General features: G+C 39.6%; 1 protein-coding gene across 1 annotated transcript in view; it reads right to left on the bottom strand.

Moving 5' to 3' along the window:
* TOPAZ1 (testis and ovary specific PAZ domain containing 1) overlaps nucleotides 1–17,466 on the bottom strand; it is a 192,580-nt gene extending 175,114 nt beyond the window's left edge. Inside the window, 1 exon segment of the mRNA XM_034663557.1 lies at nucleotides 17,289–17,466. Coding sequence (XP_034519448.1) covers nucleotides 17,289–17,466 — 178 coding nt within the window.
* Between the last annotated feature and the right edge of the window lie 3,054 nt (nucleotides 17,467–20,520).

Below are 20,520 nucleotides of genomic sequence, written 5' to 3'. Positions count from 1 at the left end.
TTCTTTACAGATTCATTGCAGAGCTTTTGGTTAAATGATAGTCTCAATTCTAACATTCCTGTTTTTAGGCTCCCATTAATAGCTCCTGGGTTATCAGATTACCATTTCCAACAACCTTTCCTTTGAAACACACAGACAAGCACTATTATGACTTAATGATATTTTTGCATTTCCCAGAAAATATATACCATCCTATTTTCCGAATGTGACAATGAATATCAAACTGAATTAAAAAAAAAAAACTAAATATACTTTTACTTGTTATTTCGGCAAAGCAAATTGTGCCATTGGACTTCCTCCTAAACAATCCTTAACATTGTTTTTTGTGCTGGTCTCACATAGAATCCTAACAGCATCTGCTTTTAGACTCCCCATCTTCCAACTTGTCTCTTTGTGCTGTCTCCTTGCAGCTGCTGAGTTGAGTACCATTTTATGGTCACATGTTTTTTTCTCCTTGTCCACTCGCGTTCCACTGCAGCCTTTCTAATGTACTTAATAATATGTCTTTATATGTGTATGATTCCTTCAATGTAGAAAGTATTCCAATTTACATAAGTGGTTCCACATTATGGATCTAAGTCTTTCAGTTTACTCAATCCTTTTTTGTTCTAATTTTTTGTATAGTTCTTAAAATTTTTTTAATTCCAGTACAGTTAACATACAGTGTTATATTAGTTTTGGGTGTATAATATAGTGATTCAACAATGCATACATCACCCCGTGCTCACCATCACAAGCGCACTCCTTAATCCCCATCACCTCTTTCACCCATCCCCCAAACGCCCTCCCCTCTGGTGACCATCAGGGTGTTCTCTGTAATTGAGTCTGTCCCTTGATTTGTCTCTTTCTTAATTTTTTTCCCTTTGCTTGTTTTTTTTCTTAAATTCCACATATGGGTGAAATCAAATGGTATTTGTCTTTCTCTGACTGACTTATTTCATCTAGCTCCGTCTATGTTGTTCCAAATGGCAAGATTTCATTCTTTTTTATGGCTGAGTAACATTCCATTATATATATATTATATATATATAATATTTTTATATATTAACGGAATATATACACTCACACATGCACCGATCTTCTTTATCCATTCATTCATCAATGGACACTGGGCTGCTTCAATACTTTGGCTATGGTAGATGCTGCTGCTATAAACATGGGGTACAGGTATCCTTTTGAATAGTGTTTTGTATTTTTGGGTAAATAGCCAGTAGTGCAATTACTGGATTATGGGGTAGTTCTATTTTTAACTTAAACAATTTTTTTAAAAGATTTTATCCATTTACCACTTTAGAGAGAGAGAGAACAAGCAAGTACAAGTGGGGGAGGGGCAGAGGGAGAGAGAGAATCTCAAGCAGACTCCCCAAGCACAGATCCCACGACTCCAAGATCATGACCTGAGCCAAAATCAAGAGTCGGCTACTTAACCAACTGAGCTACACAGGCACCCCCTTTATTTTTAACTTTTTGAGGAAACTCCATACTCTTTTCCGTAGTGGCTGCACCGGTTTGCATTCCCATCAACAGTGCAAGAGGGTTCCTTTTTTCTCCACATCCTCACTAACACTTGCTGTTTCTTGTGTTTTTGATTTTTGCCATTCTGACAGGCGTGAAGTGGTATCTCATTTTAGTTTTGATTTACATTTCCCTCATGATTAGTGATGTTGAGAATCTTTTCATGTGTCTTTTAGCCGTCTGGATGTCTTCTTTGGAGAAATGCCTGTTCATGTCTTCTGCCCACTTTTTAATTGGATTATTCTGTTTTGGGGTGTTGAATTGTATAAGTTTTAAAAAATTTTGGATTCTAACCCTTTATTGGATATGTCACTTGCAAATATCTTCTCCCTTTCTGTAGGTTGCCTTGTTGATTGTTTCCTTCACTGTGCTTTTTATTTTGGTGTAGTCTCAATAGTTTATTTTTGCTTTTATTGTCCTTGCCTCAGGAGACATATCTAGAAAAATGTTGCCATGGCCTTTGTCTACTCAATTCTTAAGATGTATGCACAGTTGTGTGGGTATATCTTACCATGGCATTTAACTGCAACATGGTGTTCTAGAATATTCACCCACCACACATTCCTTATCTGATCCCTTAATGATGGTCACATCAGTGAAGGTAATATCAGCTAATGGATCAAACTTGGTAAACTTTATGAGAAGTATCAGAACACTTATTCCTGACAGCAGGCATCTCTCTTTTAAAGTAGGACTTCAGGGACCCAAGCACCTATCTTATAGCTCTGTCATCTTCAAACCAAGGTTTCAAAGGCTTCCAAGATTTCTGGTAATGATAAGGAAGGGGAGAGAGGACTGAGTATTGAGGATTTTCTGGGACATGTCTAGAGGGGTGCAGAACACCTCTTGTCATGTTCCATTGACTGGAGCTTGGAGCTTGGTGACAGGCCATACCAAATGCCAGGGAGGCTGGAAAGCTATGGTAGAAGGTATTGATTTTAATTGGTATATGGATAAAATTAATTTTTTCCAATGTTGACCTTGTATCCTATGACCTTACACATTCACTTGTTAGTTTTAGTAATCAAAACATAGATTCTTTAAAACTTTCTACATAAACAATCATGTCATCTGTGAATAGAGAAAGTTTGACTTCTTCCTCTGAACTTTATGGCTTTCCTTTTTCTTATCTTGTTGCAGTGGCTACAATTTCCAGGACAATGTTGAAGAGAAATGGTGAGCATGGATATTTTTGCTTTGTCATTAACTATAGGAGGAAAGCATTCAGCATTTCATCATTATGATGTTAACTTTTGTTGATGCCTTCTATCAGATTGAAGAAATTTCCTTCTACTCCTAGTATATTGAGTGGTTTTTATCTTAAATTGGTGTGGAACTTTGTTAAATGCTTTTTCTGCATCTATTTAAATCATGTGATATTTTCCCCTCTATTATGGTAACACGGGGAATTTTACTGATTAGTTCTCAAAACTTAAACTGATTTTGCATTATGGGCATAAAACTCATTTGTTCATAATGTGTTGATTTATTAATACTTTTGCTAAGTATTCATATATATGTACATGAGAGATATTGATCTACAGTACCCTTGTATTGCCTTTGCCTGGTGTCAGTATTAAGAAAATGCTGGCTTCATTAAACATATTAGGAAGTGTTTCCTACTCCTTTCTCTGGAAGAGTTTGTGTAAGATAGTGTTTTTTCCGGGGCGCCTGGGTGGCACAGCAGTTGAGCGTCTGCCTTGGGCTCAGGGCGTGATCCCGGCATTATGGGATCGAGCCCCACATCAGGCTCCTCTGCTATGAGCCTGCTTCTTCCTCTCCCACTCACCCTGCTTGTGTTCCCTCTCTCACAGGCTGTCTCTATCTCTGTCAGATAAATAAATAAAATCTTAAAAAAAAAAGATAGTGTTTTTCTTTAAATGATTGGTAGAATGTGCTTGATTGTTTCGTGGTTGTAAACTAGGTGTATTAGGCAAAGAAGGCTAACTGCTGTAATAAACAACAAAAGTGTGGGGACAACACAATAAAAGTGTTGGTCTAAATACCAAGGACATTTTTCAAAGAACTGGAACAAATAGTCTTAAATTTGTATGGAAACAGAAAAGGCCCTGAATCTCCAAGGAACTGTTGAAAAGGAAAAACCAAGCTGGGGGCATCACAATGCTGGATTTCGAGCTGGACTACAAATCTGTGATCACAAAGAAAGCATGGTAATGGCACAAAAACAGACACATAGACCAATGGAACTGAACAGAGAACCTAGAAATGGACCCTCGGCTCTTTGGGCAACTAATCTTTGACAAAGCAGGAAAAAACATCCGGTGGAAAAACGGCAGTCATTTCTATAAATGGTGCTGGGAAAATTGGACAGCTACATGCAAAAGAATGAAACTTGACCACTCTCTCACACCATACACAAAAATAAACTCCAAATGGATGAAAGACCTTGATGTGAGATAGGAATCCATCAAAATTCTAGAGGAGAACATAGGCAGCAACCTCTACGACATCGGCCAAAGCAAACTTTTTCATGACACATCTCCAAAGGCAAGAGAAACAAAAGATAAAATGAACTTATGGGACTTCATCAAGATAAAAAGCTTCTGCACAGCCAAGGAAACAGTCAAAAAAACTAAGAGGCAGCCCACGGAATGGGAGAATATATTTGCAAATGACACTACAGATAAAAGACTGGTGTCCAAGATCTGCAAAGAACTTCTCAAACTCAATACACGAGAATCAAATTAACAAATCATAAAATGGCCAGAAGATATGAAGAGACACTTTTCCAATGAAGACATAGAAATGGCTAACAGACACATGAAAAAATGTTCAAAATCATTAGCCATCAGGGAAATTCAAATCACAACCACACTGAGATACCACCTTATGACAGTTAGAATGACAAAAATAGACAAGGCAAGAAACAACAATTGTTGGAGAGGATGTGGAGAAAGGGGATCCCTCCTACATTGTTGGTGGGAATGCAAGTTGGTACAGCCACTCTGGAAAACAGCGTGGAGGTCCCTTAAAAAGTTAAAAATTGAACTACCCTATGATCCAGCCATTGCACTTCTGGGTGTTTACCCTAAAGATACAGACGTAGTGATGAGAAGGGCCATATGTACCCCAATGTTCATAGCAGCATTGTCCACAATAGCTAAATCGTGGAAGGAGCCGAGATGCCCTTCAACAGATGACTGGATTAAGAAGCTGTGGTCCATATATACAATGGAATATTACTCAGCTATCAGAAAGAACGAATTCTCAACATTTGCTGCAACATGGACGGCACTGGAGGAGATAATGCTAAGTGAAATAAGTCAAGCAGAGAAAGACAATTATCATATGATTTCTCTCATCTATGGAACATAAGAACTAGGATGATCAGTAGGGGAAGAAAGGGATAAAGAAAGGGGTGGGTAATCAGAAGGGAGAATGAAGCATGAAAGACTATGGACTCTGAGAAACAAACTGAGGGCCTCAGAGGGGAGGGGGTGGGGGAATGGGATAGACTGGTGATGGGTAGTAAGGAGGGCACGTATCGCATGGTGCACTGGATGTTGTACGCAACTAATGAATCATCAAACTTTACATCAGAAACCAGGGATGTACTGTATGGCGACTAAGATAATATAATAAAAAATCATTTAAAAAAAAAGTGTTGGTCTGGTAAAAAAAAAAAGAATGTGCTAATGAAATCATGTGGGCCTAGAGTCTTGTTTATGAGAAGGACTTTGATAATAATCTCACCTATTAAAGATAAATAGATATAGGCATTCAGATTACTTATTTCCCCTTGTATCAGCTTTAATAAGTTTGCATTTTTCATGGAATTTATTCATTTTGTCTAAATTATTTAATGTCATAAAATCATTCCTTATATTTGTTTATCCTTTTAATATCTTTTCACTCCTAATAATGGTAATTCGTGTTCTTTTTATTTTCTTGATTAGTGTAACTAGAAGCTTATCAATTTTGTTAATCATAGAACCAAAGTCTCACCTTCTTAATGGGCTCCATTTTTGTATTTTCTCTACTTGTCTCTTTTATGGTCTACTAATTTTCTCAATTACATCAATTCTCTTATTTATATTGTGCTTTCTTTGGGTTTACTTTGCTCTTTTATATAGCTGTTTAACAATGAACCTTAGATTATTGATTTAAGAAAATTCTTCCTTTCTAAAATAAACATTTGTAGGTACAATTTTCCTCTGAGACTCTAAGCATGTTTTAGCTGCATCCCACACATTTTAGTATGCTTTATTTTAATTATTAATCAGTTCAAAATATTTTATAATTTCCTTTGATTTCTTCTTTAACTTGTTAGAAGTGTGTTTAATTTCCAAATATTTGCAGTTTATTTTTTCCTAGATAACTGTTATCGATTTCTAAATCCATTGTGCACAGAGAACATACACTGTATGAATTTTATCTTTTCAATTTATTGGCACTTAATTCATGGTTTTGCACATGATCTATCTTGATGAATGTACCATATATATTCTGCAGTTGGTGATAAAGTGTTCTACAGACGTCATTTAGGTCAAGCTGGTCAACAGTATTTTTCAAGTCTCTGTCCTTACTGATTTTTTTTTTTTGGTCCAGTTTCTCTAGCAGTAACTGAGAGAGAAATGTTAACTCTCCAACTATAATTATGGATTTTTTTTTCTTCCTTAGTTCTATCCATTTTTGCTTCATGTACTTACAAGTTCTGTTAGTTGACGTATACATTTAAAATTTTATTGCTTTGTCTCCTGAAGAATTTATTCTTCTATAATTTGAAATGTCTCTTTATTGATGGCAATTCTTTTTTTTCTGTTATTTATTTATTTTTAATTTTTTTGTCATAATATTTTTTATTATATTATGTTAGCTACCACACAGTACTTCCCTGATTTTTGCTGTAAAGTTCTATGATTCATTAGTTGAGTATAACACCCAGTGCACCATGCAATATGTGCCCTCCTTACTACACATCACCAGCCTATCGCATTCCCCCACCCTCTCCTCTCTGAAGTCCTCAGTTTGCTTCTCAGAGTCCATAGTCTCTCATGCTTCATCCCCCCTTCTGATTACCCACCTTTCTTTATCCCTTTCTTCTCCTACTGATCATCCTGGTTCTTATGTTCCATAGATGAGAGAAATCACATGATAATTGTCTTTCTCTGCTTGACTTATTTCACTTAGCATTATCTCCTCCAGTGCCGTCCATGTTGCAGCAAATGTTGAGAAATCGTTCTTTCTGATAGCTGAGTAATATTCCATTGTATATATGGACCACAACTTCTTAATCCAGTCACCTGTTGAAGGGCATCTCGGTTCCTTCCACGATTTAGCTATTGTGGACAAGCTGCTGTGAACATTGCGGTGCATATGGCCCATCTCTTCACTACGTCTGTATCTTTGGGGTAGACACCCAGTAGTGCAATGGCTGGGTCATAGGGTAGCTCAATTTTTAACTCTTGAAGGGACCTCCACACTGTTTTCCAGAGTGGCTGTACCAACTAGCATTCCCACCAACAATGTAGGAGGGATCCCCTTTCTCCACATCCTCTCCAACAATTGTTGTTTCTTGCCTTGTCTATCTTTGCCATTCTAATTGGCTTAAGGTGGTATCTCAGTGTGGTTTTGATTTGAATTTCCCTGATGGCTAAAGATTTTGAACATTTTTTCATGTGTCTATTAGCCATTTCTATGTCTTCATTGGAAAAGTGTCTCTTCATATCTTCTGCCCATTTTATGATTTGTTTATTTGTTTCTTGTTTATTGAGTTTGAGAAGTTCTTCGTAGATCTTGGATACCTTTTATCTGTAGTGTCATTTGCAAATATATTCTCCCATTCCGTGGGCTGCCTCTTAGTTTTTTTGACTGTTTCCTTGGCTGTACAGAAGATTTTATCTTGATGAAGTCCCATAAGTTCATTTTATCTTTTGTTTCTCTTGCCTTTGGAGATGTGTCATGAAAAAGTTTGCTTTGGCCGATGTCGTAGAGGTTGCTGCCTATGTTCTCCTCTAGAATTTTGATGGATTCCTGTCTCACATCGAGGTCTTTCATCCTTTTGGAGTTTTTTTTGTGTATGGTGTAAGAGAGTTTCATTCTTTTGCATGTAGCTGTCCAATTTTCCCAGCACCATTTTTAGAAAAGACTGTCTTTTTTCCGCCAGATGTTTTTTCCTGCTTTGTCAAAGGTTAGTTGCCCAAAGAGCCCAGGGTCCATTTCTGGGTTCTCTATTCTGTTCTATTGGTCTATGTGTCTGTTTTTGTGCCAGTACCATGCTGTCTTTGTGATCACAGCTTTGCAGTGCAGCTCGAAATCCAGCATTGTGATGCCCCCAGCTTTGTTTTTCCTTTTCAACAGTTAATTGGCGATTCGGGGCCTTTTCTGATTCCATACAAATTTAAGGGCTGTTTGTTCCAGTTCTGTGAAAAACATCATTGGTATTTTGATCGGGATAGCATTGACAGTGTAGATTTCTCTGGGTAGCGTGGACATTTTAACTATGTTAATTTTTCCGATCCATGAGCATGGAATATTTTTCCATCTTTTTGTGTCTTCTTCAATGTCTTTCAAGAGTAGTTTCTAGAATATAGATCCTTTACATCCTGGTTAAGTTAATTCCCAGGTAATGTATGGTTTTTGGTGCTATTGTAAATGGGATGGATTCCCTATTTTCTCTTTCTTCCTTCTCATTACTCGTGTATAGAAATGCAACTGATTTCTGAGCATTGATTTTGTATCCCACCACATTACTGAATTGCTGTATAACTTCTAGTAGTTTGGGGGTGGATTCTTTTTGGTTTTCCATATAGAGTATCATGTCATCTGTGAAGAGAGATAGTTTGACTTCTTTGCCGATTTGGATACCTTTTATCCCTTTTTGTTGTCCGATTGCTGTTGCAAGGACTTCTAGTACTATGTTGAATAATAATGGCAAGAGTGGGCATCCTTGTCGTGTTCCTGATCTTAAGGGGAAGGCTTCCAGATTTTCCCCATTGAGAATGATATTTGCTGTAGGCTTTTCATAGATGGTTTTTATGAGATTGAGGAATGTACCCTCTATCCCTACACTCTGAAGGGTTTTAGTCAGGATAGTATGCTGTATTTTGTCAAATGCTTTTTCTGCATCTATTGAGAGGATCATATGATTTTTGGTTTTTTTCTTGTTGATATAATCTATCATACTGTTTGATTTGCGAATGTTGATCCACCCTTGTATCCCAGGGATGAAACCCACTTGGTCATGATGGATAATCCTTTTAATGTATTGTTCGGTCCTATTACGTAGGATCTTGTTGAGAATTTTTGCATCCATATTGTATTGATGGCAATTCTTTGTCTTACAGAATAGCATATACAATCCTAATGTGTCAAATTTAATTTCCTTATGCTTCCTTTTTGCATGGTATATTCTCTCCTGTAGATTTACTTTAAACTTGTTTATATCTTTGAGTTTTAAATATCTCTTATATACCAAAATCCTAATTCAAAGTGATATATGCACCCTGATGTTTATGACAGCATTGTCTACAATAATCAAAGTATTGAAACAGCCCAAGTGTCCATTGATAGATGAATGGATGAAGAGGATGTGACATATGTGAATATTATTTTTATTCAGCCATCAAGAAAATGTAATCTTGCCATTTACAACAGCATGGATGGAGCTAGAGAGTATTTTGCTAGGCTGAATAAGTCTCTCAGAGTAAGAAAAATACCATATGATTTCTAAACATATCGGAATTTAAGAAACAAAATAAATGAGCAAAGGGGGAAAGGAGAGAGAGAGGCAAACCAAGAAACAGACTCTTAACTCTAGAAAACAAACTGATGATTACCAGTGGGGAGGCGGGTGGGGGGATAGGTGAAATAAGTGATGGGGAATAAGGACTGCACGTGTTGTGATGAGCACCCAGTGTTGTATGTAAGTGATAAATCACTATGTTGTACAACTGAACCTAACATGACACTGTTAATGGATTAGAATTTAAATAAAAACTTAAAAAAAATCTCTTATAGATAGAATGTTAGCATGTCTTTTTTTTTTCTCAACCAAATTGACAATCTCTGCCTTTTGAGTGTTCAGTCCACTTACATTTAGTGTAATCATGGTTAGATTTAGGGTTGCCATTTTGCTATTTATGTTCTGCTTGTCTTAACTGTATTTTGTTCCTTTGTTCTTTCTTTCCTATCTTCTTTTGTGTTAATTTTTTTAAATTCTATTTTTATCTGCTAACTTTTATTTTAGTGGTTGCTTTAGGATTATAATACATATCCTTACATTTTCACAGTCTATTTTGAGTTAATATCATACCATTTCACTCAAACTATACCTTACAATCATGTACTTTCATTGACTTACCTTATCCTTTGCATGATAGCTTATATATGTATACACATATACATACATATTTATATGTTATATATATGTGTATATTGCATTCACATATATTATAAGCCTCACAATTTAGTGTAATAGTTATTGCTTTACACATATTACCATATATATTTGTCAAAATTATATGCTATTTCATGTTTGCTTATATATTTTCTATTTCTGGTGTTCTTTAATCCTTCTTGAAGATCCAGGTTTTCATTTGGTGTTATTTTCCTTCAGTATGTAGAACATCCTTTAACTTTTTTTTATAGAACAGTTCTGCTGGTGATGAATTTTCTTACGTATTGTTTATCAGAAAATGTTTCAGTTTTGTCTTTTACTCTTGAAGGATATTTTGGCTGGATGTAGAATTCTGGGTTGACAGTTTTCTTTCATCACTTTAATTTTAATTTTTAATTGAGGTGTAATTGACATTATATGAGTTTCAGGAGTGTAACATGGTGATTTGACATTTGTATATATTGCAAAATAATCACCACAATAAGTCTGGTTAACTTAGAACATTTTTATTTTTTTTCTTGTGATGATAACTTTTAAGATTTACTCTGTTAACAACATTCAAATATGTAATATGGTATTATTGACTATAGTCACCATGCTGTTATTTCATAACTGGAAGTTTGTTTGTTTTTAAATAGGCTCCATGCCCAGCATGGAGCCCAATGCAGGCCTTGAACTCATGACCCTGAGACCAAGACCTGAGCTGAGATCAAGAGTCAGACACTTAACTGACTGAGCCAACCAGGCACCCCATAACTGGAAGTTTGTACCTTTTGACTTCCTGCATCCATTTCACCTACCTCCATCCCCAGCCTCTGGTAACCACCAATCTGTTCTCTTTACCTATGAGCTTGGTTTTTGCTTTTAGATTCCACATGTAAGTGAGATTATATGGTACTTATCTTTCTCTGACTTATTTCACTTAGCATAATGCCCTCAAGGTTCACCCATGTTGCATAAATAGCAAGACTTCACTTTTTAAATAGCTGAATAATATTCTAACTGTCTGGAGATATATACCACATTTTCTTTATCTATTCATTTACTGATGAACACTTAGGCTGTTTCCATGTTGTGGTTATTGTACACTTTGTACATTGTACATTGTAGCTACAATAAACATGAGGTACAGGTATTTTGGAATTAGTGCTTTCATTTTCTTTGGTAAAATACCCAGAAGTGGAATTGCTCACATACAGTGTTTTATTTTTAATTTTTTGAGGAAACTCCATACACTTTTCCATAATGTTTGCACCAATTTACATTCTCACTAACAGTGCACAAGGGTTCCCTTTCTTTCATGTCCTCACCAACATTTGTGATCTCTTATCTTTTTGATAATAGCCATTCTAACAGGGGTAAGGTTCTTTCAGCATTTTGAAAGATGTCATTACACTGACTTTTGCCTTCAATTGATTTTGATGGGAAACCAACCATAGTTCCTAATTTTGTTCCCTTGTGTGTAAAGTATCCTTTTTGTCAGGCTTCTTTCAAGATTTCTTCTATCTTTGGTTTTTAGCAATTAGCCATAATGTACCTAGGTGTGATTTACTTGTGTTTATCCTGCTCACTAAGATTCTTCATTTTCCAAATTCACATTTCTCATCAAATTGGGAAATTCAGACTATTTCTTCAAATATTTTTGCCCTGTCTGTGTCTTCCTTCTATTCTGGGACTCCAGTTACACCTGTATTAGAACTTTGATACTTCACCACAGATCATTTTATTTTATTTTTCCCTGTCATATCACATATACTGTTAAGCCCATCTAGTGAAATTCAGAACTCTTTTGATAGCCAAATCCTGCTAAAACACTACTCTCTCAGACTATGGATTCTAAGAAACAAACTGATGGCTTCAGAGGGGAAGGGGGGTGGGGGAATTGGATAGGCTGGTGATGGGTAGTAAGGAGGGCACATATTGCATGGTGCACTGGGTGTTATACGCAACTAATAAATCATCGAACTTTACATCAAAAACCAGGGATGCTCTGGATGGTGAATAACATAATATAATAAAAATATTATTATGAAAAAAACCCCCAACAAAGTGGTGAGAGACCCTGTGTCAGGTCTTGGTTCAGTAACCCCTTTCCTGGGAGATCTCAGTGGAGCTCCACACACAAGGAACAATAGGTCATGGGGGACGAGCAGCCACTTTAGCTGCGTCTGTGATATATACTCCCCAGGACCCCATACAGAGCCTGGAAAAACTGGGTTGGAGTCTGAGGCTCATGCTTTAGACTTAAATAGGATTTCTTTTCCTAAGACCCAAATGGAAATCTTAGGACCCTCTTCCTGGTGCCCAGCCCATGGTAATGAATCCAAAGCAATGATGCATAGACTAAAGAGTGTACACAAGGAAAAGAGGCCAAGACCTGGCAGGATCTTTGTTTTGCCTCCATGATGATGTGGGGCTTGTCCCAGAAATATTGAAAATGACTAGGTCCACTGACTGACTCCATCAGTAGAGCAAGCAACGCGATCTAGGGGTTGTGAGTTTGAGCTCCACATTAGGTTAGATTACTTAAAAATATAAAAATCTTAAAAAAAAAACCACCTGAAAATGACTGAACTTGGGCAACAATCTTTCTTGGCAGATATGCAACATGAGACTAACCTGAAAAGCATGATGGGCTATGAGACAGCACCACTGGGAGTGAGATGGGATGCTTTGCACAACATCTCACATCCTTGCGGCCTAGCGTCTGATTCCAGGCACAGCTAGAATGCACAGTTCCCAGGTGTCAGCGCCTTCTGCTGGCAGGGCCACACCTGCCCTGGAGCTACTGTTATAGCCTGGGGTGAGAGGGAGGTGGGAGTTGTAAGAGCCTACCTCATACAGCTGCATGTGCAATCTGGATGTGTGGGGTTAGGGCCCCATGGGGCAACCCTTGGCCAGTGGACATAGCCCATTATTAATGCTATTCCCTTTTGTCCCCAGGGTAGACAATTCTGGGGTATGCTTTTCCTGGCCTTCTCAGAAGGCTGACCCCCACTGATCTACAGTGGTGACAACTCAATGATGATGACACATCTGGTGTGGCTTTCATTCCCCCCCATCTCATGCTCCTTTTCTCCCCATTGCTGATCTCTGGGTGGCCATGACAAACCAACTACCCACAAGCAAGTTTTGTCTCAGTTCTGCTCCTCAAGGAACAACACTGAGGCAGGATGCCATCTGAGGCACTTTATGCAGAAGTCTGTGTGGAGGGAAAATGTCTATTTTGTATCATTCTTTAAGCTTCATTAATTAGCAGTAGAGGCTCACCCTCTACCTTGCAGCTAGTCCTTTAGGACCATGGCTCTTCTGTGCCTGCCAGGGTACCTGATCCTGGCCTATGCCCCATCTTTGAGACACTTGTCATGGTTCAAGCTGAAAGAACAACACACCAAATGTGTACCCTAAGCCACCAGAAGTGCAGTGTATCCAACAGGGGGAAAGAGTGCATCAGACAGGTGTATGGTTCTGTTTTGGGAAACATTTGAATCTTTTCCTATTGAAATAAGTTTTCTTCCTTTGTCCACCTTTTGGAGGCTATTGAAAGTCAGGTTTTGGTTGCAAAAACTGACTCTGGCTAACTTAAGCAGAAAAGAAAGTAATTTGCAAGAAAGATGAAAATCCAGATTTGGAGCCCTTATAGCCATGAAGGACATTCAAGTGACAATGTTTATAACCACCACTCCAGACCCTAAATTTTGCAGCCCCTTAAACTACTGCCATGCTGCCATCACCAGCACAGAATAGATCCTGCTATGTACCTGCCCCCAGTGGTGCTTTAGCTGGGCCCACAGGCATTGCTCGCCCTGGCAGAGACATAGAGCCCCATATAATTGGCTATCATTTTACAAAAACAAAATAAACATCAGTGTGAGCAGCAAAATGAAGGGGCCCATTTGGCCACATCCAAACATACCATTTAATGTTACCACATGTTTCTAACTGGGTTTGGTGAGACTCTGGATTCCACATTCCTTCATTTAATCAAAAGTTTCATTTTCATCTATACATTGGGGTTCTTGTAATTTTGTCTTTAGACACTGCCCTGTAGACATAAACATCTTTAAGTGTCAAGAGACCTGGGAATGGGAGGCTAGAAGAGGCTTCTGAAAACACTTTTTTTAGGTGTCTGGTCATGGAGGCCCTTCTGGAAAACCCCCTGATAGGTTATTAGAGAAAGTAGGACGTGAGATGGTCTATGGCTTTTGTTGACAGCATGGCTAAGCTTCAGGCTAACCAAATACCATCTCCCACTCTTTGAAGTGCCTGTGGTAACTTTAATGAAACATGTTGCAGACACCACACTAGAAACTGAAGGAAATGTACTAGCTGTTCTGGAGAATTAAATTTCCAAAACCTCAGGATGCTAAGCTTACTCTAGTGGTACGAAAACTTTGTCTTTAAGCACAAGACAGGTATTAATTTTTCTCAAATCTTTTACAATGATTCTAATTCTGAGTGGAACAAGGTTCTAACAAGGCCAAAGTGTACAAGTTACAGATTGGATTCTCTGGGAAGCAGATGGAGTTAGGAATGTGAATGGTTTCAGGAATTCCCCTCCTTTGAGGGACCAGAGGCATGTTTAGCTCTGCTGAGATGGACCTTTTCCAACAGCTGTGTCTGACTCCATCCCTGGGCCCAGAAGCAGCTCTGTCTGTGTCGAGTATCCTCAAGCTTCTCGTGAACTATTCTGACTGTTCGTTATGCCCCTACACATAGGTGTTCAAATCCATCCAAGGGTCCTGGAAAAGAGCTGTCTCCATACTACCCCTAGTTTCTGCCCCAGTCAGCTTTCTCTACACTCCTCCTTTGCCTGCCCAAACCTCCTCTTCTTCCTACAGTTAGGAAGCAAAAGCCATGCTCGTAAAGAGAGGTTGAAGGTAACAGAGAGCCTTTGCCTCTGGCCATCAGCCCAGCTCAGCCCATCCAAACCCCCAATGACAAAGACCACTGGTCGTTCACTTCAACATTTTCTTAACACTTGACAGGGGGTGCTCATCACGAGTTGCCCTTCCCCTGATACCACAAACTTACATTCAGTTCTTCCCTGCTTTCCAGCTTCCAGACAAGAGAGTGTAAAATCAAATTCAGTCCTTTGTGAATGGATACCTTGTCACAAGGTTAAAAGGAAGAATCACCAGGGTGAGGTTATATGAATGACCCTCCTTGAGAAAAGGCCTGTACTAATTTAGAGGAGTCCTTTAAGTATCAGGATCCAAAATAGGTTCATTTAGGATTGTAAACGTCTCTAGTGGGAATAGATAGCAGTGGAGGCAACCCGTGCTGTCGGGAAGTCCCTGGCACCATTCTGGAAGCACTCTCCTGTGGGATCTCCTAAGACAGAAGGGTACCTGTGGGAGAAGACATGGTACTGGAAACAGGCTTCAGAAAACCTGTCCAGAGAAGGCTGGATTCTAGGCCTTCCCAGCCCAGGCTCTTTCTTCGGTTCTGGGGGTATACACCCTAGCTTCATAGACCATGGAGAATAAATGTCAGGTACATCAGAGATGAAGAAGCCCTGGGGTTAACCCTTCAGTGCTCTAGTTTATAATCACTTCTGGTTTGTCATGGGTGATTAATGGCTACTTTGAAAATCAGCAAGTGCTGAAATACTCAATTCCCAAATGACAAGGGGGCAGATGCTAAGGCTCTAGGCACTAAAAAAACAGCAAATGTTCCCCTTCTGTGTAAAAAAATGAGTGGGAGGGAAGAAGTGACTTGCAAAGATTTGCTGCTCTTGAAAATTAGTCTTTACCTTAAATCACCCAATGCAAGTAACTATGTTCCCCAGCCTGTGGGGCTTTGGCTTGAAGCTTCCAGAATACCCGGGAACTAACTCTTCGTTCCTCAACTGCTGTAAACAATGATGGCAAACTTCCCTCTGCCGACATATAATTTCTGCACAAGATTTGTCCTGTAATACCCAGAAGTGCCTCGTGCTTTGCATGGCTTAGCAATCATACCCGACTGTCTACCCGAATCCTCTCTCTTGAATCAGCTCAAGATCATGATCTATCCCTGACTCTCCACCCTATCCATTTCTCTCTCCTGAATCTACTCCTCTGGCAGAAGGTTACTGGCACCATCTTAGCAGAGAAAGGACATTTGTGCACTTCGGTGCTGGCCAGTCATTTAATTCCTATTTATTAGGTTCAACTTCTGATGTATCTTTCAAGGTGGGAATGTGTTAGTTACCTATTGCTGTATGACAAATTACCCCAAAAGTTAACAGGTAAAAACACCAAACATTTATTATCTCAGAGTTTATAAGGGTCAGGAATCCGAGAGTGGCTTAGGTAGGGTGTTCTGGTTCAGAGTCTCTTGTGAGGTTGCAGTCATCTCAAGACTTGCGTCTCAAGACTCTGCTTCAAAGTTCACTCACATAGTCAGTGGTTGGCCTCAGCGCCTCACTGGCTGTTGTCCGAGGCTTTAGTTCCTTACCATGTGAGTTTCTCCTAAAGCTATTCACAACATGACAGCTTGCTTCTCCCAGAGAGAGTGATCAGAGAGAGAGAGAGACATAGCACACAAGAGTGAGATAGAAGCTACAGTCTTTGTATAACCTAGTCCTGGAAGTGGTATGCTATCATTTCTGCTATATGCTATTGGTCATGCATGGACCAATCCTGGTACAATGTGGAAGGGGACTACACAAGGGTGTGAATACCAGGGTATGGTGTTCATTGGAGGCCGTCTTAGAGATTGCTTCCGATCATTGGCAGAGGAGCTTAGACTCAAGTTCAGACATTGCTTCTGACCTATCCACCTTCACATTTAACTCCTCTGTAAGGGAGCCAGTTTGAATCTCAGTCTACAAACTCAGGTGTGTGAAAAACAAAGCAACTGTTATTTTAAGCCTCCATTTTATTCGGTCCTCAGAAACTTTAACTTTACTCTTTTTCAGGGGAGCTAAGGTATGGTGAGGGATCTCTCCAGCTTTGAAGCATTTGTCAACACATACTCATATGTGGTAAAATGGTATATGCATTTTCCTGGGGACTCCCTGGTACTTCCAGATGGTAGCTGGGAATCTGTCTGGGCAGCCATGTAGAAACTTATCTGCCTGGGTGTACTACACCCTTTTTTTTCTTTTTGGGTCCTGTGCCTTCCTGGATGGTTCTTCCTGGCAAATGGGGAGCAGGCTACCTCTGCCACTAGACTGCCCAGCTTCTCTGCTTGCTTTCACTTCCACAGCCAAGGGGAAGCTCTCTCTATGCTATTCATTTCATTTTATGACCACCTTTCTTGAGAATTATACCCTAGACCCAGGGGGTTCTGAAAACAAGCTCTGTAGTCCCAGCTGCTTGTGACTTCTGCCCTGAGGCAATGAGTCCAGGGCTGCCTGTATTCTTAGAAGGTGAAAACATGGGAGTAAAAGGACAAGTCAAATATCCTGGTGCGCTAGCATGCTTACAGTACTTCAGTTCGGTGGGCTCTGCGTTGTCTGTCTTGTCTCCATTCTTTTGCTGGCTGTTCTGAAGTTTGGCAGGTGTATACACACTTGCCTGCAATTCCAAATCATGTTCTTCAGGCACTTTCTTAAGACTTGTTTTCTTTCTGACACCTTTCGTGACCTCAAGTTCAGGGGTCATCACTCTTCACTCTGCATTGTATAGAGCTCCATTGGTCTCATTCCTTATTTACTGCAACCTTCTCTGTGTCAATTGAGAACTCACAAATTAGCAGTCTGTTTGATGAATCTGTCCCAGAGATATAGTTTGACCCATGCTCCTTTTTGTTTTCAATTTGAATTAGTTGTCAATATTTAAAAACAGGAATTTCTCATAAATTTGGGTTGGGGGCTTGCACTGAAAAATCAAGCAAACCCACCTTTCCATGAAATAATAATTGGCTAGAGCCTCCTTTAGATGAGATCTCCTCTCTCTAGTCTGTATCTGCCCCCCCCCAACCCTTTCTTATCACCTGCTAAGCCTGTTTAACTCTTGCTCTGGTTTCTTGTGCACTTACCTCACATCTCATAAGCTGATTGTTTGAGATGTTTTTCTTTTACATTTAATGATTGCTTGGCACATTGGGCTGAATCGGACATAAGCAGAAGAAAGTTAGAACTATGTCATCTAAATGTTTAAAGTTAGTAAATAATAGGCACCCTGTCAACTGATTTTGCCCAGAATCAAAGGCCTGAGTAAACAAAGCTTTCTGTGTGGTAGACAATCCCCAATTTAGAACTGGTTTACAGCTAATAATTGATAATAATTAAGCATCAATTTTCCTGGTTAGTCTGCCTTGATATATACATTTTGTAATTCATTTGTAGTAGGGCCTAAAGAGATCCTTACTAAATGGAAATGCTTGTTCTTTCTACTAGAAGTTTAATTTACTCTCCAGTATGAGTCTGGCTTAGGTCATTGAGTGCTAAGGTCTTGGGGCAGGAGTGTGCATGTGGGGGGTAAAGTAAGTGAGGGGGAAAGTAGTAATCAATGAGACAAGAGAGTTCATGGGAGGCTGAGTAAGACTGCAGGTGATAGGAAGTGGTCAGCTTCTGGGTTTGCCAAGAGATTTGGCATTTGCTTTGGTTCAATCTAAATGAGGTCCCCAATCCATTCCGTATAATGGGGTTGAATAAACATGGCTCAAAGCTCATCGTTGAGAACACTTCCAGGAAAAGCTGTAAACACACCTTGATTTCCTATGCTTTCCTGTCACCCTCTTGCAGGTTTACTGACGTGAGGCCTAAGGAAGCTTGGCAATTTGCCCAAGGTCATAGTTAGTAGTCCTTACTCTGGGACTTAGCATCCAAAATACAGAACTTCTGGACTCTTTTGGGATGACCTTTGCTCCAGAGCTTGCCCAGCTTTGTTAGAGAAGTGTGGAACCTCTGGGAGTGGGGGGTCTCTCCCTCCCTTGCTGGCTATTCAGATCAACCTGGACTTCCATGATAAACCATCTTCTTGACTCATAGCCCCAAATTTCCTTCTGCCCAGTTCTTTCTGTGTCTTCTGGCTTCTGCTTGTGACATCCCTCTATCTAGAATGGCTCCAGTACAGAGCCTGTTTGACTTTGGAGGCTGTTTTGCAAAAGTAAGGGCCTGCTTTGACATGGCTTCAAGGAACACCCCACGAGCTTCAGCAAGCAGCAGTTGTTTCATTCAATCCTGAGATACAACAAATGCTCCAAATAGGGCCATGCAGGCCTAGCATTGCACAGCCACCCAGCAAGTAGCCATTTAATCTCAATTGCTCCCCACAGCGGAGCAATTAAAGAGGACAACAGCAGGGCAAGGTTCACTGGCGAATCTTTTGAGGGAAGGAGACCCCAGGGCTGCCTTGCCAAAGGCTCTCTCCGTCCATTCACACATTGTGCAAGAATGCAAACCATGGGGCTGCCAGTTGGATCGAGGGCTGCCCCAGAAACGGGAGCCGAGATTCAGTACAGATGGCAGCAAGAGTGGCAGCAACACAGAATAGTATCCCCAGGGCTCGAAACTTCCAAAATGAGATTTACAGTTCTGGCCCACCCTCTTTTGGGAGGAAACACCTGCTCCAGCAGCTTTGGGAACGGCCTCTTATTATCAACTTCTGTGCAAGGATCAGATTTTTGCAACTAGTGCCTGGTGTGAAATAAAAGCTATTTAAAGGTAGAAGGAGTTCTCAACCTTTTCCTCTTTGCATTTTGTGTCCTGATTAATTTTTCTTTAATGTTTTATTTCCAAATTTTCTTTCTTTTACAATTATTCCGTCTCTAGATTCTTTTCTACCCTCCTTTCCTCCCAGTTTTCACAGACCATGCTTTGGAGACCAAGCCAGGGCTTGCCAGTGGTTCCCAGCCCTACCTGCCCATCAGAATCACCTGGGCCTCCAAATAGTTATGCCTGGGCCATGGTCCAGACCGCTTAAGTCAGAATCTCTAGGGGGAGGGCCCTGGCATAGAAATGCAAGTTTCCCCGCTGTTTCTAATGTGCAGCGAGGGGTCAGAACCACTGGCTACACCAATTATGCTAAGAAATAAGACAGATTGGATGGTTCTGGTTTCCTGGGGTTAGCTTAATGCCTACACACAAGTCCCTAGAAAGATGAGCTTTGAGGAGTCAATTCATTTTTTCATAGCTATTCTCCTATTATACAAATGATACATGTTGACTGAGGAAGATGTAGAAGTTAAAAAAAATTGTAATCTAGCCATTCAGACCACCATTAATATTTTTATGTATATTTATTTCTTTTACTTTAATTTTTATGCACATGTACAGAGAGTTCTTGAATAAAAATGGGATATGTAGCTGCATAACTCTTTTAACATCATGAACCTCTTCTATGTAAGCAAATACATTGTAGAGCACAATTTTACATGCTGGCGTAGTATTGTTTTGTTTGTGGTTTTTTTTTAAACAGATTTATTTATTATTTATTTATTTATTTATATTATGTTCAGTTAGCCACTGTATAGGACATCATTAGTTTTTGATGTAGTGTTCAATGATTCATTAGTTGCATATAACATCCAGTTCTCATCACAACACATGCCATCCTTGATACCCATCACCCGACTACACCATTCCCCCACCACCCTCCCTTTTGTAACCCTCAGTTTGTTTCCCAGAGTCCACAGTCTCTCATGGTTACTCTCCCTCTCTGATTTCTTCCCATTCAGCTTTCCCTCCCTTCCCATGTGGTGCTCCGTGCTAT

Source organism: Ailuropoda melanoleuca, chromosome 6, assembly GCF_002007445.2.
Source record: "Ailuropoda melanoleuca isolate Jingjing chromosome 6, ASM200744v2, whole genome shotgun sequence".
NCBI lineage: Eukaryota > Metazoa > Chordata > Mammalia > Carnivora > Ursidae > Ailuropoda > Ailuropoda melanoleuca.
The sequence above is the reverse complement of the archived record's forward strand: the minus strand, read 5'-3'. Positions and strand labels throughout refer to the sequence as shown.